The 16,968-nt window shown below is 37.2% G+C and overlaps 1 protein-coding gene across 4 annotated transcripts in view; it reads right to left on the reverse strand.

Moving 5' to 3' along the window:
* The window catches only part of DDHD1 (DDHD domain containing 1), a 123,121-nt gene that overhangs the window by 44,701 nt on the left and 61,452 nt on the right, over positions 1-16,968 (reverse strand). For all 4 annotated transcript variants that reach the window (XM_025392831.1, XM_025392829.1, XM_025392830.1 and 1 more), the window contains 2 exons: positions 11,792-11,920; positions 10,296-10,443 (listed from right to left, as the gene is read on the reverse strand). In XM_025392831.1, the coding sequence (XP_025248616.1) occupies positions 10,296-10,443; positions 11,792-11,920 (277 nt within the window). The remainder of the gene's footprint in view (positions 1-10,295; positions 10,444-11,791; positions 11,921-16,968) is intronic.

The following is a 16,968-nucleotide window of genomic DNA, read 5'->3' on the forward strand; positions in this document are numbered from 1 at the left end:
GGGGATGCCAAAGAGAGGAAGGGGGAGACAGGGAGAGGAAAGAGAGAAGATGGATATGTTCTGGCTAGATGCCCAAATTTGCCTTACTAAAAGCAGTAAAATCTATTTCTTAAATATCTCATAAGAACTACTGAGACCAACAGGGGATAGAGAAAATGAGAAAAAGGAATGATTAAAAAATATAATACTATACCTCAGACAATGACCCACTACTGTGCTGCTACGCATGCACAAAAATCATGATTTCAGTCCTGTTATAAGCTTATTTCAACTTCCATGTTCTCTGAGCAATGAATGTTTACCTCATATTGTAAGAAGAGAAGATAGAGATTAATAGCATTTAAGAATTACTGTACAACTAGGGATCATTAAATAGCTGTAAAAAATAAGTCTTCATAATTCCTCTCAATTAGAAAAAAATTGGTAAACTAATTGGTTTTAAGAAAATATACGTGTGATGGCCGGGCGCGGTGGCTCAAGCCTGTAATCCCAGCACTTTGGGAGGCCGAGACGGGCGGATCACGAGGTCAGGAGATCGAGACCATCCTGGCTAACACGGTGAAACCCCGTCTCTATTAAGAAATACAAAAAACTAGCCGGGCGAGGTGGCGGGCGCCTGTAGTCCCAGCTACTCGGGAGGCTGAGGCCGGAGAATGGCATGAACCCGGGAGGCGGAGCTTGCAGTGAGCTGAGATCCGGCCACTGCACTCCAGCCTGGGCTACAGAGCGAGACTCCGTCTCAAAACAAGAAAAAAAAAAAAAAAACAAAAAAAAAAAAAGAAAATATACGTGTGATATAAATATAGAAAAAAATAGAAAAAGATATAAATAGAAAATCATGAACAGTAATCTCCAAGATACTTTTTTTTTTTTAAAAGAGATGAGGTTGACCGGGCGTGGTGGCTCACGCCTGTAATCCCAGCACTTTGGGAAGCTGAGGCAGGTGGATTGCCTGAGGTCAGGAGTTTGAGACTAGCCTGACCAATATGACGAAGCCCTGTCTCTACTAAAAATACAAAAATTAGCTGGGTGTGGTGACGTGTGACTGTAGTTCCAGCTACTAGGAAGGCTGAGATAGGAGAATTTCTTCAACCCAGGAGGCGGAGGCTGCAGTGAGCCAAGAACATGCTACTGCACTCCAGCCTGGGCAACAGAGCAAGACTCTGTCTCAAAAAAAAAACCCAAAAAACCAAACATGGGGTCTTGCTTCATTGTCCAATGCTGCAGTGCACTGGAAACTCACAGGCATGATCATCGCACACCACAGTCTTGAACTCCTGGGCTCAAGCAATCCAAAATACATTTTTAAAACAAACAAACAAACAAACAAACAAACAAACAAACAAACAGGGTCCAGAAGTCTATAGCATGCACATTTTGTGTGGAAAAAAATTTGTATATGCATAAAGAAAATCTAGAAGACTATAAATGGGGATACAAGGACAAAGGAAAATGAGGGAAGATGGAGAAGAAATGAGAATCAGCCTTTTTACTCCACATTTTAATATTTTGTTTTGTGAACTACATGTGTATATTTCCTGTTCAAAAATATAAGTTTTGTTGATATTCTTGTCACTATTGTTTATTCTCCCATGTTTTTCTGTACTTATGGGTTTATGCCTTTCTGCTTTTTAAAATTCTTTTTTATATCATGTTCAAAGAGGTTTCAGGAGGGAATAAGATAAGCTCATGTGTTCAACCCACTGTGTTTAATTGAAAACCTCCTTATATTCTTCTAAGATTATAGCTTTAAAATGACTAATTTAGGGCATTAGGTATACAAGTTCTATGACTAGTTCCCTTATAAGGAAACTCCACAAAAAGTAAATCCAGTTGTATTTAAAATGCCTTCCATTTATCCCTTTTAGTAAACTATATCTGACATTCCCAGAAGTTGTCTAAAAATTTGCTTCTCAATCTGTGTTAAGTAGTAAACATATTTTTCTGGAACAAAGGTGATTAAAGCTAGTTTGAACTAATCATTAGCAGGTTTGCTAAAATAATGTTAAGAGGGAAAACTCTCTATTACCAGGAATCTAAGACATGATTTAAAGAAATCCTGAGAGAACAAAAGGCTGTCAAATCAATCACAAGTACACACAAGCTTCAGGATGGCCCTGATAAGGATGAAGTTTTGTACAGGCCTGAATACTGAACTTAGGAATGACAGCAAGCAGGGAAATGGTAAGAAATAATATAGATTTTCCTATCTTTTAATCATTTATTATGCAGAATTCCTTTTTATATGAATATTTTCCATTGATTACTAAGTTATATGTAGAATTTTCCATCAAATTAACCTGTCTATGAAGAAATGATGGCAATCCTCCCTGTAGTGGACACTTGGGGTTTTTTTTTGAGCCACCTTGGATTCATTCATCCTACTTCCAATAATAGCTCGTGATTTTTATCTGTGAATCTAGCTCTTCCTATAGTTAAGATGAAGTCAACTTCCATCTGATTCTAGGTTGGGAATATGACCAGTTTAGCCAATCATACCCTGCATGGCTACATGCATAGATTCAGGAAGTTGGATGCAACATCATTAGTCACTGAAATGCATAGACTAGCTGGGACTTTTGGAAAAAAAGACTAATTCTTTCTTCTTGAATTTGAGCACAAGATTATATAAACAACATTTGGAATCAAAGGAGATGTGTGATAATGGCTCCACAATGAAGGTGATAGAGCAGATAAAACTGGATTTTGATGACTTGTTTGGCAATTTAACTCCTAGACTCCTCAGTTTTATGAGTTACTAAATGCTGCTTCTGGCTTAAGCCTTTTTGGGTTAGGATTTCCCTCACTTGTACTCAAAGAAATCAAACCGATACCTTCTTATTTATCAATGGCTCCAGAGAGAACATGCAAGTAAACCTAGTTCTCAGGTTCCTAGACATCCAAACAAAATATCTGCATACTAACATAAAAACATAAACATCACAGGAAGTAATATACAACTCATCAGAAAGTAAAATCAGGATCAGAGGGAAGAGATTCCTGTAATATAAGCCATGGAGATTGAAAAGGATCAGACTTGGCCTGGTACTATGTGACAAGGTTTTTTCTTTAAAAAGTTGAATTGTGAGGTCTGTTCCAAGATGACTGAACAGGAACAGCTCCGGTCTGCAGCTCCCAGTGTGACTGATGCAGAAGATGCGTGATTTCTGCATTTCCAGCTGAGGCACCTGGTTCATCTCATTGGGACTGGTTGGACAGCGGGTGCAGCCCATGGAGGGCAAGCTGAAGCAGGGCGGGGCATCGCCTCACCTGGGAAGTGCAAGGGGTCTGGGATTTCCCTTTCCCAGCTGAGGGAAGCCGTGACAGATTGTACTGGGAAAATCAGGACACTGCCACCTAAATACTGTGCTTTTCCAACGGTCGTAGCAAATGGCACACCAGGAGATTACATCCCGCGCCTGGCTCAGCGGGTCCCACACCCACGGAGCCTTGCTCACTGCTAGTGCAGCAGTCTGAGATCAAACTGCTAGGTGGCAGCCTGGCTGGGGAAAGGGCGTCTGCCATTGCTGAGGCTTGAGTAGGTAAATAAAGTGGCCGGGAAGCTCAAACTGGGTGGAGCCCACCGCAGCTCAATGAGGCCCACCTGCCTCTGCAGATGCCACCTCTGGGGGCAGGGCATAGCTGAACAAAAGGCAGCAGAAATTTCTGCAGACTTAAACATCCTCCCCTATCTGACAGCTTTGAAGAGAGTGGTGGTTTTCCCAGCATGGCGTTTGAGCTCTGAGAACAGACAGACTGCCTTCTCAAGTGGGTCCCTGACCCCCGTGCAGCCTAACTGGGAGATACCTCCCAGGCAAATGGGGTCTGGAGTGGACCTCCAGCAAACTCCAACAGACCTGCAGCTGAGGGACCTGACTGTTAGAAGGAAAACTAACAAACAGAAAGGAATAGCATCAACATTAACAAAAAGGACATCATACCAAAACCCCATCTGTAGGTCACCATCATCAAAGACCAAAGGTAGATAAAACCACAAAGATGGGGAGAAACCAGAGGAGAAAAGGTGAAAATTCTAAAAACCAGAGCACCTCTTCTCCTTCAAAGGATCGCAGCTCCTCACCAGCAACAGAACAAAGCTGGATGGAGAATGACTTTGTCGAGTTGGCAGAAGTAGGCTTCGGAAAGTTGGCAATAATGAACTTCTCTGAGCTAGAGGAGGATGTTCGAACCCATCGCAAGGAAGCTAAAAACCTTGAGAAAAGATCAGATGAATGGCTAACTAGAATAAACAGTGTAGAGAAGACCTTGAATGACCTTGAAGACCTGATGCATGCATAAGCTTCAGTAGCCGATTTGATCAAGTGGAAGAAAGGTTATCAGTGACTGAAGATCAAATTAATGAAATGAAGCGAAAAGAGAAGAGAAAAAAGAGTAAAAATAAATGAACAAAGCCTCCAAGAAATATGAGATTATGTGAAAAGACCAAATCTATGTTTGATTGGTGTACCTGAAAGTGAGGGGGAAAATGGAACCAAGCTGGAAAACACTCTTCAGGATATTATCCAGGAGAACTTCCCCAGCCTAGCAAGGCAGGTCAACATTCAAATTTAGGAAATACAGAGAATACCACAAAGATACTCCTCGAGAAGAGCAACTCCAAGACACATAATTGTCAGATTCACCAAGGTTGAAATGAAGGAAAAAATGTTAGGGGCAGCCAGAGAGAAAGGTCAGGTTACCCACAAAGGGAAGCCCATCAGACTAAAAGCAATCTCTCGGTAGAAACCCTACAAGCCAGAAGAGAGTGGGGGCCAATATTCAACATTCTTAAAGAAAAGAATTTTCAACCCAGAATCTCATATCGAGCCAAACTAGGCTTCATAAATGAAGGAGAAATAAAATCCGTTACAGATAAGCAAATGTTGAGAGATTTTGTCACCACCAGGCCTGCCTTACAAGAGCTCCTAAAGGAAGCACTAAACATGGAAAGGAACAACTGGTACCAGCCACTGCAAAACACGACAAATCGTAAAGACCATCGATGCTAGGAGGAAACTGCAGCAATTAATGGGCAAAATAACCAGCTAACATCATAATGACAGGATCAAATTTACACATAACAGTATTAACCTTAAATGTAAATGGGCTAAATGCCCAGTTAAAAGACACAGACTGGCAAATTGGATAAAGAGTCAAGACTCATCAGTGTGCTGTGTTCAGGAGACCCATCTCATGTGCAGAGACACACATAGGCTCAAAATAAAGGGATGGAGGAGGATCTACCAAGAAAATGGAAAGCAAAAACAAAAACAAAAAAAACCATGGGTTGCAATCCCAGTCTTGGATAAAACAGACTTTAAACCAACAGATCAAAAGAGACAAAGAAGGCCATTGCATAATGGTAAAGGGATCAATTCAACAAGAAGAGCCAACTATCCTAAATATATATGCATCCAATACAGGAGCACCCAGATTCATAAAGCAAGTTCTTAGTGACCTACAAAGAGACTTAAGACTCCCACACAATAATAATGTCAGCCTTTAACACCCCACTGTCAATATTAGACAGATCAATGAGACAGAAGGTTAACAAGGATATCCAGGACTTGAACTCGGCTCTTTACCAAGCAGACCTAATAGACATCTACAGAACTCTCCACCCCAAATCAACAGAATATACATTCTTCTCAGCACCACATCACATTTATTCCAAAACTGACCACACAGTTGGAAGTAAAGCACTCCTCAGCAAAGGCAAAAGAACAGAAATGACAACAAACTGTGTCTCAGACCACAGTGAAATCAAATTAAACTCAGGATTAAGAAACTCACTCAAAACCACACAAGTACATGGAAACTGAACAATCTGCTCCTGAATGACTACTGGGTACATAACAAAATGAAGGCAGAAATAAAGATATTCTTTGAAACCAGTGAGAACAAAGACACAACGTACCAGAAACTCTGGGACACATTTAAAGCAGTGCATAGAGGGAAATTTATAGCACTAAATGGCCACAAGAGAAAGCAGGAAAGATCTAAAATTGATACACTAACATCATAATTAAAAGAACTAGAGAAGCAAGAGTAAACAAATTCAAAATATAGCAGAAGGCAAAAAATAACTAAGATCAGAGCAGAACTGATGGAGATAGAGACACAAAAAAGTCCTTCAAAAAAATGAATGAAACCAGGAGCAGGTTTTTTGAAAAGATCAACAAAATTGATAGACCGCTAACAAGACTAACAAAGAAGAAAAGAGAGAAGAATCAAATAGATGTAATGAAAAATGATAAAAGGGTTACCACCACCAATCCCACAGAAATACAAACTACCATCAGAGAATACTATAAACAACTCTACACAAATAAACTAGAAAATCTAGAAGAAATGGATAAATTCCTGGACACATACACCCTCCCCCAAGACTAAACCAGGAAGAAGTTGAATCACTGAATAGACCAGTAACAGGCTCTGAAATTGAGGCAATAATTAAGAGCCTACCAACCAAAATAAGTCCAGGACCGGATTCACAGCCAAATTCTTCCAGAGGTACAAAGAGGAGCTGGTACCATTCCTTCTGAAACTATTCCAATCAATAGAAAAAGAGGGAATCCTCCCTAACTCATTTTATGAAGCCAGCATCATCCTGATACCAAAGCCTGGCAGAGACACAACAAAAAAAAGAGAATTTTAGACCAATATCCCTGATGAACATCGATTAGAAAATCCTCAGTAAAATACTGGCAAACAGAATCCAGCAGCACATCAAAAAGCTTATCCACCATGATCAAGTCAGCTTTATCCCTGGGATGCAAGTCTGGTTCAACATATGCAAACATAATCCATCACATAACCTGAACCAAGGACAAAAACCATATGATTATCTCAATAGATGCAGAAAAGGCCTTTGACAAAATTTAACAGCCCTTCATGCTAAAAATTCTTAATAAACTAGGTATTGATGGAATACATCTCAAAATAATAAGAGCTATTTATGACAAACCCACAACCAATATCATATTGAATGGGCAAAAACTGGAAGCATTCCCTTTGAAAACTGGCAGAAGACAGGGATGCCCTCTCTCACCACTCCTATTCTACATAGTGCTGGAAGTTCTGGCCAGGGCAATCAGGCAAGAGAAAGAAATAAAGGGTATTCAGTTAGGAAAAGACGAAGTCAAATTGTCCCTGTTTGCAGATGACATGATTGTATACTTAGAAAACCCCATCGTCTCAGCCCAAAATCTCCTTAAGCTGATAAGCAATTTCAACAAAGTTGTATCTCAGGATACAAAATCAATGTGCAAAAATCACAAGAATTCCTATACACCATTAACACAGAGAGCCAAATCATGAGTGAACTCCCATTTACAATTGCTACAAAGAGAATAAAATACCTAGGAATTCAACTTACAAGGGATGTGAAGTACCTCTTCGAGGAGAACTATAAACCACTGCTCAATGAAATAAAAGAGGACACAAACAAATGGAAGAATATTCAATGCTCATGGATAGGAACAATCAATACCGTGAAAATGGCCATACTGCCCAAAGTAATTTATAGATTCAGTGCCATCCCCATCAAGCTACCAATGACTTTCTTCATATAATTGGAAAAAACTACTTTAAAGTTCATATGGAACCAAAAAAGAGCCCACGTTGCCAAGACAATCCTAAGCAAAAAGAACAAAGCTAGAGGCATCATGCTAACTGACTTCAAACTATACTACAAGGCTACAGTAACCAACAGCATGGTACTGGTACCAAAAGAGAGATATAGACCAATGGAACAAAACAGAGGCCTCAGAAATAACATCACACATCTACAACCATCTGATCTTTGAGAAACCTGACAAAAACAAGAAATGTGGAAAGGATTCCCCATTTAATAAATGGTGCTGGGAAAACTGGCTAGCTATATGTAGAAAGCTGAAACTGGATCCCTTCCTTACGCCTTACACAAAAATTCATTCAAGATGGATAAAAGACTTAAATGTTAGACCTAAAACCATAAAAACCCAAGAAGAAAACCTAGGCAATACCATTCAGGACATAAGCATGGGCAAGGACTTCATGACTAAAACACCAAAAGCAATGGCAACAAAAGCCAAAATCGACACATGGGATCTAATTAAACTAAAGAGCTTCTGCACAGCAAGAGAAACTACCATCAGAGTGAACAGGGAACCTACAGAATGGGAGAAAATTTTTGCTATCTACCCATCTGACAAAGGGCTAATATCCAGAAACTTAAACAAATTTACAAGAAAAAAAATCAAACAACCCCATCAAAAAGTAGGCAAATGATATGAACAGACACTTTTCAAAAGACATTTATGCAGCCAACAGACACATGAAAAGATGCTCATCATCACTGGTCATCAGAGAAATGGAAATCAGAACCACAATGAGATACCATCTCACACCAGTTAGAATGGCGATCATTAAAAATCAGGAAACAACAGGTGGAGAGGATGTGGAGAAATATGAATGCTTTTACACTGTTGGGAGTGTAAACTAGTTCAGCCATTGTGGAAGACAGTGGGGTGATTCCTAAAGGATCTAAAACTAGAAATACCATTTGACCCAGCAATCTCATTACTGGGTATAAACCCAAAGGATTATAAATCATGTGAATATAAAGACACATGCACACGTATGTTTATTGCAGCACTATTCACAACAACAAAGACTTGGAACCAACCCAAATGTCCATCAATGATAGACTGGATTAAGAAAATGTGGCACATATACACCATGGAATACGATGCAGCCATAAAAAAGGATGAGTTCATGTCCTTTGTAGGGACATGGATGTAGCTGGAAACCATTATTCCGAGCAAACTATCACAAGGATAGAAAACCAAACACTGCATATTCTCACTCATAGGTGGGAACTGAACAATGAGAACACTTGGACACAAGGTAGGGAACATCACACACTGGGCCCCACCGGGGTGAGGGGATGTGGGGGGCATAGCCTTAGGAGATATACCTAATGTAAATGACGAGTTAATGGGTGCAGCAAACCAACATGGCACATGTATACATATGTAACCTGCACATTGTGCACATGTACCCTAGAACTTAAAGTATAATAATAATAAAAAGAAGTTGAATTGTATTTTTACTTTAATCCATTAGCTGACATTAAGAGATGTTACAATAAAAAGTGAAATAAAACTCAGCATTGCATTATTATTATACAGGTGTTGCTGAGGACATACTTCCTAGTATCATAACACCGTTTACTTTATAAGGACTCAAATGAACCTTTATAAGCCTCAGAATCAAATAAACTGGACTTGTCAACAACAGACTTGTTCTCCTGGCATCATCTATAACCGATTATATTTTTCTTTACACTGGCTGCTAGCTCACAGCCAAGTTTGCGGTGGAACCCTTAACCCTAACATGCCCTTTTAACAAAGTCATTAATGTTTTTGAAACACGCAAATATCATATATACCCCTAAAACATCTTAAAAAGTTTTAGGATAAAACTGAATATAAATAAACTAATGAGGTAAATAACCTGTCTGGTGTGTTGGTAAATAATCCACTGTTTTCCACATAAAATTCAGAGTTCAGTTTCCTTGGGTAGCAATTTTTTTTTTTTTTTTGAGACGGAGTCTTGCTCTGCCACCCAGGCTGGAGTGCAGTGGCCGGATCTCAGCTCACTGCAAGCTCCGCCTCCCGGGTTCACGCCATTCTCCTGCCTCAGCCTCCCGAGTAGCTGGGACTACAGGCGCCCGCCACCTCGCCCGGCTAGTTTTTTGTATTTTTTAGTAGAGACAGGGTTTCACCGTGTCAGCCAGGATGGTCTCGATCTCCTGACCTCGTGATCCGCCCGTCTCGGCCTCCCAAAGTGCTGGGATTACAGGCTTGAGCCACCGCGCCCGGCTTGGGTAGCAATTAATCGGAGAGGTTAAGCTGCTAATTGGCTATTTCTTAGCCTTTTAGAGTTGTGCAACTTTGCAGTATTCTTAGTTTCTGAAGTTCAGAGAGTAAGATATAACCTAAAACTAGATATTTTTCTTGCTTTCAACCTTAGACTATAAATTAACTTAATATATTAGATTTAAAAAGGCTTCCTTATCCCTCTTCTTCTCCATACTGTGGGGAGAAAAAAATCAAACATCATCATCATCCAGTAGACATAATCCCTCTCAAAATTTGGTCCAGATACTTGATCTATGACTTAAGAGGTATTCGAATAGTTGGCACTGGAGGACCATGCAGTGGAATTAGTATACTGTTAATATCTCTTATACTCTGGATGAAAGTTTGGATTCTAGACTAGACATAGAATGTATTCATCAAAGAACTTACATGGCTGTATTTTTTATAATTCTTCCTTGGTCCATTTTCTGCCCAATGCCATGCACAACAAATACAATATGGGTAGTCTGTGATGGCTTGTCTTCTAATGTGGCTTCTTCTACATAACCTCTATGAAGTCTGGTCCCACTACTTGATGCTGTAGAAAAATTTTAATTCTAAATTTACTATTTAATCTGAGAAATAGCATTTTCCACAATATGTTTTAAGAAAAAAAAGAAGTAAAAGGAATATTATGAAAAAATTTCACTGGCTGTGGGGGAGGAAATAAAAACTGTAAGAAGGTATATATTGATCAGCTGTGATATAAAGTGAACTGGACACAAAACCAAAGTCAGAAACCATAAAGAGAAAGAAATGGAAGGAAAGAAGGACAAATTGAATATATAAAAATTTAAAGCTTCTATATAAGAAAATATCAGGAAAAAAGAAATGGCAAACTGGAAAAAATATGCAAAATATAACACATAATTACAATTACTTAAGTATACAAAGAGAGCTTACTAATTAAAAAGTAAAGACAACCATTCAAATAGCAAATTAAGCTAGTTACACAAGGTAATTCAGAAAATAAATACAACTGAGTAATAAACATAAGATATTCAAAGCACATTATTGAAATTAAAAATGTAAAATATGGTATAAAAATTGTATCAAACTTTAAAATTCTTTTTACATTTATTTTTTGATAATGCTCTCCCATCTTCCCCAGGTATCATTCTCTCTTTTCTTTCATGTAGTCAAACGTGTCTAAAGAGTTGTCAGGCCAGGCACTGTATTTCAAGTCTGTAATCCCAGAGCTTTGGAAGACCAAGGCAAGAGGATGGCTTGCAGCCAAAAATCTGAAACCAGCCTGGACAACCTAAGGAGACTCTGTTTCTACAAAAAATTAAAAAAATTAGTTGGGCATGGTGGTGCATCCCTGTAATCCTAGCTACTGAGGAGGCTGAGTTCAGAGGATTGCTTGAGCCCTTGAGGAGGCTTGAGTTCGGAGGACTGCTCTGTCCCCCTAGGGACAGAGTGAGACCCCATCTTAAAAAAAAGAAGAAAAAAGAGTTGTCTATTCTCATTGCTTCCATTGCTTCATCTTCTACTTATGCTTCAACCCATGCTGATCTGGTTTCTGCCCCATCAATCCATCTAAGTCACCAATGACCTCCAGGTCACTAAATATGATGGAAAATTTTCAGTCCTCATCTTCCTTGACACTATATTTCAACTGCCACAATTTAGGTTTAACAGCTTTTGTGCTTTCAGAAGTATAAAAGATATTTATTAATCTTGTCAAATCATTCTAAATATATAATTATTCCTTGACGAACACATGTCACCTCAACTTAAAAAGTTTCATTTAAAAAGGAATCTGTCACTAAATTTAATACATTTAAAACATACTAAAAACAGAACATGAATTGTCTATTTTGAATATAAGAGAAAAAGTCAGATTCCCAAAATTTTGATAAGCTATAGTAATATTTAATGATTACCTTTAGAAAATCCCAGTTTTTGGGTAACTGTTCTTGCAATTTTAGATGTTGTTGCATCACTATAAAGATATACTTCATCCACACTGTGCCAGTCCACATGGTTTCGACTCAACTTGAAACTATGAACAGCTATTGTAAAAAGGAAAAGCTAATTTGAAAGTCTCCAAGACAAACTTTATTTGTTTGAAAAATTATAACACTCAGATTTTTAAATCAATGTTATCTAACAAACTCAGATATGAAACTTAATTCAATAAAACACTATTTCACATAAAAGTTATGTGAAGCAAGTAATGGATAGGGACTTTATTTTATAAATGATTAATCCTGCTATAGGGAATGGCAACCTTTTAAAGCACTGAGTGACTTAACCATCATAATTTTAACCTCTAATATACAGTTTCTATGTGTTTTGATAATTAAACAACTGCTTTTCCAGGCGATGTGGCTGACTCTTCATTGGGTCTAAGGCATATATACCTCAAGCTCTCAATAGCTTTGACACAGCAACTTCACTTCAGTTTCTTCTACTGATTTTACTAAAAATATCAAATGATTTGTAAAAATTTCACTAAGCGCTAGACAAAATAAGACTCAGGGGAAAAAAATTTACCTTTAAACTGGGAAAAGAATAATCTATTAGAAAATGAGGTATTTTTGGAATGGATGGTGAAGCCAATAATTACCGGATATTGCTCATCATAGCACAAATCCAAAACTGAAAGATATTTTAGTATACAGAATTCAGGAAATGTTTTTCTGCCACGATGTTCAAATCAATATGGTTGGCTGGGTGCATTGACTCACACATATAATCCAGCACTCTGGGAGGCTGAGGCAGGAGGATCACTTGAGCCCAGGAGTTTGACAGCAGCCTGGGCAACAACAGTGAGGCCTCATCTCCACATAAAAACTAAAAAAATCAGCTGAGCATGGTGGTATATGCCTGTGGTTCCAGCTACTTGGGAGGCTGAGGCAGGAGGATCATTTGAGCCCAGGAGGTCAAGCCTGCAATGAGCTATGATCATGCCACTGCACTCTAGCCTAGGCAACACAGAGAGAGAGATCCTGTCTCAAAAAAAAACAAAAAAAACAAAAAAAACAAAAAAAACCAAAAAAAACCAGTATGGTTGCTGCATTTCTGTAACTGGGGATATGCCTGGCGAAAATGAGGCCTTAAAGAAACTCCAAACCTATATTCTTTAGGAATTCATAAGTCCCAGGAGCCAGGGACTGTGTCTTGATCATTTCTTATATCCCTAGCACCAAAAAGAATATCCTATCACAGTGTCTGGCACATATACCACAAATACAGCAATGTTTGTGGAAGTAGTAAAAAAATTGATAAAACATATCCATCAATTCATAATTTGATAATTCTTATGTTTTGAGGGCCTCAAGCTTTTCCTTTATAGCTCTGGTATATAGGTAGAAAAAATTAACATACCCATCTTCAGATTTATTTTCTTAAAATTCTTAAAAGAATTTTATTCTTTCTTAAAGAATTTTATGCTTGATTTATTTTCTTAAAATTCTTTCAAGGCAAAATATTATCTCCCATTTTACTTACAAAAATACAGAGGTACAAAGACATATGCTGACCTGCCACAGAGTTAGCTACAGGCAGAGTCTAACTCTTCTGATTTAAAGATGGGCTGAAAATAACCTCAAGCTAAATATAAAAGAATATAGCTCTGGTCAAGATCTATGATCATAAGACATTTTTATGAAAACCTATTGCCTACTAGGATACAAGGACATTATAAGGAACAGTACTTCTTAGTTATATTAAATATGCAATTTCAAAAATCTATGATAAACCAATTTATATTTTACTTACCTGCCACGGTACATTACTAACACTGTACACCAGATCAAGATTCAATTAACATAATGAACATAAATTATATCTTCAGCTCCAAAGAAAATAATAAGGTCAGCTTTTTAAATAAAACAACTTTTCATAAACTAAAAAAGATCTTTTGCAAGGGTTTAACAATCACTTTTCTAATTACATATCTGATCCATGCCATGACTTCAAGCTTTTGTGTTTCTAAACCACGTTTTTGTTAAAATAGTTGTGAGCAACAGATGCTTAAAACGTTAAACTATAAGACCAAGATATTTAGAGATTAATGTTAAGCCAGAAAAATGCTTTTCCTCCTTAAATCATCCACATATCTTAAAGTAAACCATTTTAATGTTGGGGAACATTTGAACATCCTGTTACTGGACTACATACACTGTTTACCAATATTTATACACATAATAAAGTAGCAATAAACAAAATAGTACAATGGACACATTTTTAAAAAACTAATACTTTCTTTGCTTTAAATGCAACTGAATGCTATAAGCCAGGAATATAACTACATGGAGAAATAAAACTACAATTACTGTACCTTGGGAACGCTTTCGTTTAAGACCTGCCGCATCTGTACTCTCCTTATATCTTCTCCATTTGAACAGAGAAGGGAGGGAGAAGGGAGGGAGGTGGTAGACAACTAAGAAAGCAAAAACACTGAGCTTCAAAGTAAATTTTAAATGAGATTTGCCATTTTGCCTTTTTGTTCTAGGATTAACTTTAAAAAACAAGTTGTATTTGAAAAACATTATTCTAAATGCTTTATTTATATAATTTCTAAGACTCGGTAAAGCAAAACATTAGTATAATGTTTATCAAATAGCTGCTGTACCTTTACTGAAAGAAAAAAGGCAAATGATATCTAAATTTATTAAAAACAACTGTGATTATCATGTTTAATGTCTTTGCATAGAAAGAATTTTTTAAAAAGAACATAACATTTTCAAATGCTAAGAGATTTATAAACTCCATCTTTACAATACTAAGGTTATTTACTCTCACCAAATTTGTGACTGACATAGCCAACAGCTGATGTACAAATTGAGAATGCAATAAATAACATTTTACATATCTAATGCAGCCTTCCTGAGAAGATACCACAACATACATTCTACTAGATGCTTTCCACTACTGAAGTATAATGGAACCTTCCCTTAGGGGGAAAAAAAAATTCTTTTCTCAACTCCATTCAAGTTATTAAAAGACTTTAAAAAACAAAACTTTTACTAAAAAACAAAAATCAAACTGGAAGCTCTGCTTTTTAACTTTGCCTTTGAAAAGACTGTAATAAAATAATGAAAAAAGTCATTAGTAAAAATGTATGCTGTGACAACTTGTAAGCACTAAACAGACAACGTAGAGTAAAGCGAGGCACAGACTTGATATTTGGCAAATCAGTAGATAACCTTAAAGTCAACATTTTCCCTGTCAAATTTTGGTAGTTATATAAATTTGTTTATATTTTAAGCAAGCAATTATTTAAAAGTTCACTTGAACTTGAACCTTACAAATTAGTTTCTCACCAGTTAATAAATTACAGAATCTTTATGATTAGCTCAAATTTATGTTCAAATACATTTGATTTTCATCCTCACTCCCTTCTATATTAATGTGACATTTGAAGGTTAAATACTGCTCAAATACAAAAATACTTAATTCCTGTTTTATAATACTAGAAATGTAACAAATCTGTTGAATATGCAGATATAGTATATGCAAAGATTTGTGTAATAAAAGTAATTGAGAAATGCTTACAAGACACTTAATAACTATATCTATATGTAATCAGATGGCTACAAAAACTATAAACTAGAACTAAAAGCTGGATTGCTACGCCAGGATTATAAAAACATTTCCTTGTCATGGAGAGGTAGAAAATGACAACTGATGCACTTTTCTTCACTGAAAATGTTTCTTCTTTCATGTGCCTTCTGGTCAGTTACTGAGGAGCAGATGTACCACTTAGACCAGGAAACAGTTTTAAACAAAAAATTCATTAGGAAAAAGATGCTAATATATCAAAGTAAACCAAACTGACATAAACTTGATACTTTACTGCTTGAAACAAAAACTAGATTTTGTAGATCTGGTAGTAAAACTAACGTGAACTAATTCCATATTATTAAAAGAGAACGAAATGGGAAATATATGGACCATTTGACCACGTTTTAAAATTATGTAAACGCTTTCAGAAAGCTAGCCAAGATACACAAATGAAGGCTTTCTTCTCTAAAGCAACAGTATAATTTAAGGATTAAAAAAAGACAAACACCCCTATACATGGAGAAACAAAGAAAAACTTTTTTTCATCCTCCAGAGAAACATATTTAAAACTTTTTCACAAAATTAAATAGACATGGTTCTTTCTTTTCAAATATAATTCTTATTTTCACTTGAAAGTCATTTGCTTTATTTATTACACATCCTGTAGCATACAGAGCTTAATTTTTTCAACCCAAAGCACAGAATTAGGGGTACTATGATAAGTACAGTAGAGGAAAAAAAGTTTACTATCGATCCAAACAAAGATCACTGTTAAAGAAAATTCAAATGCCAGAAAGCACTATTTAATTTTCTTTTTTAAAAATAAACTTTTAGTTAGAAATTCTTACGTAGCATTAGCAAAAGATGCATAAACTCAAAACACAACTGCAAATGCTGATTAATGCTAACATTTAAAATTTTAATATGTTAAAGTCTTACATAGCAATGAAAAAGATTTAAAATACCAAAAATATTTCCAATAAATTTCCTTACTATATCTTAAGGAAACTTTCTGCATTATATCATTCTGAAAGCACTAGAGTATTGCAAAAGAGGGTTACTGCTGCTGCTGACATACTAATTCCTACAACAGAAAAACTAACTTTTCCCTTTAGCAAAGCTGGCAACCTGAAAAATTCCAACCCCAGGGAAGCAGTCTTACACACGTCAAACCTGCCAACTATAATGAGAAAATTCCTGGCAATATTTCTTGGACCTCAGAGAAATAAAGCTAGATAAATTTATAAAAATTAAATAATAGGCCGGGCGCGGTGGCTCAAGCCTGTAATCCCAGCACTTTGGGAGGCCGAGACGGGCGGATCACGAGGTCAGGAGATCGAGACCATCCTGGCTAACATGGTGAAACCCCGTCTCTACTAAAAAATACAAAAAACTAGCCGGGCGCGGTGGCGGGCGCCTGTAGTCCCAGCTACTCGGAAGGCTGAGGCAGGAGAATGGCGTGAACCCGGGAGGCGGAGCTTGCAGTGAGCAGAGATCCGGCCACTGCACTCCAGCCTGGGCGGCAGAGCGAGACTCCGTCTCAAAAAAA

Source organism: Theropithecus gelada, chromosome 7b (genome assembly GCF_003255815.1).
Source record: "Theropithecus gelada isolate Dixy chromosome 7b, Tgel_1.0, whole genome shotgun sequence".
NCBI classification, from domain to species: domain Eukaryota; kingdom Metazoa; phylum Chordata; class Mammalia; order Primates; family Cercopithecidae; genus Theropithecus; species Theropithecus gelada.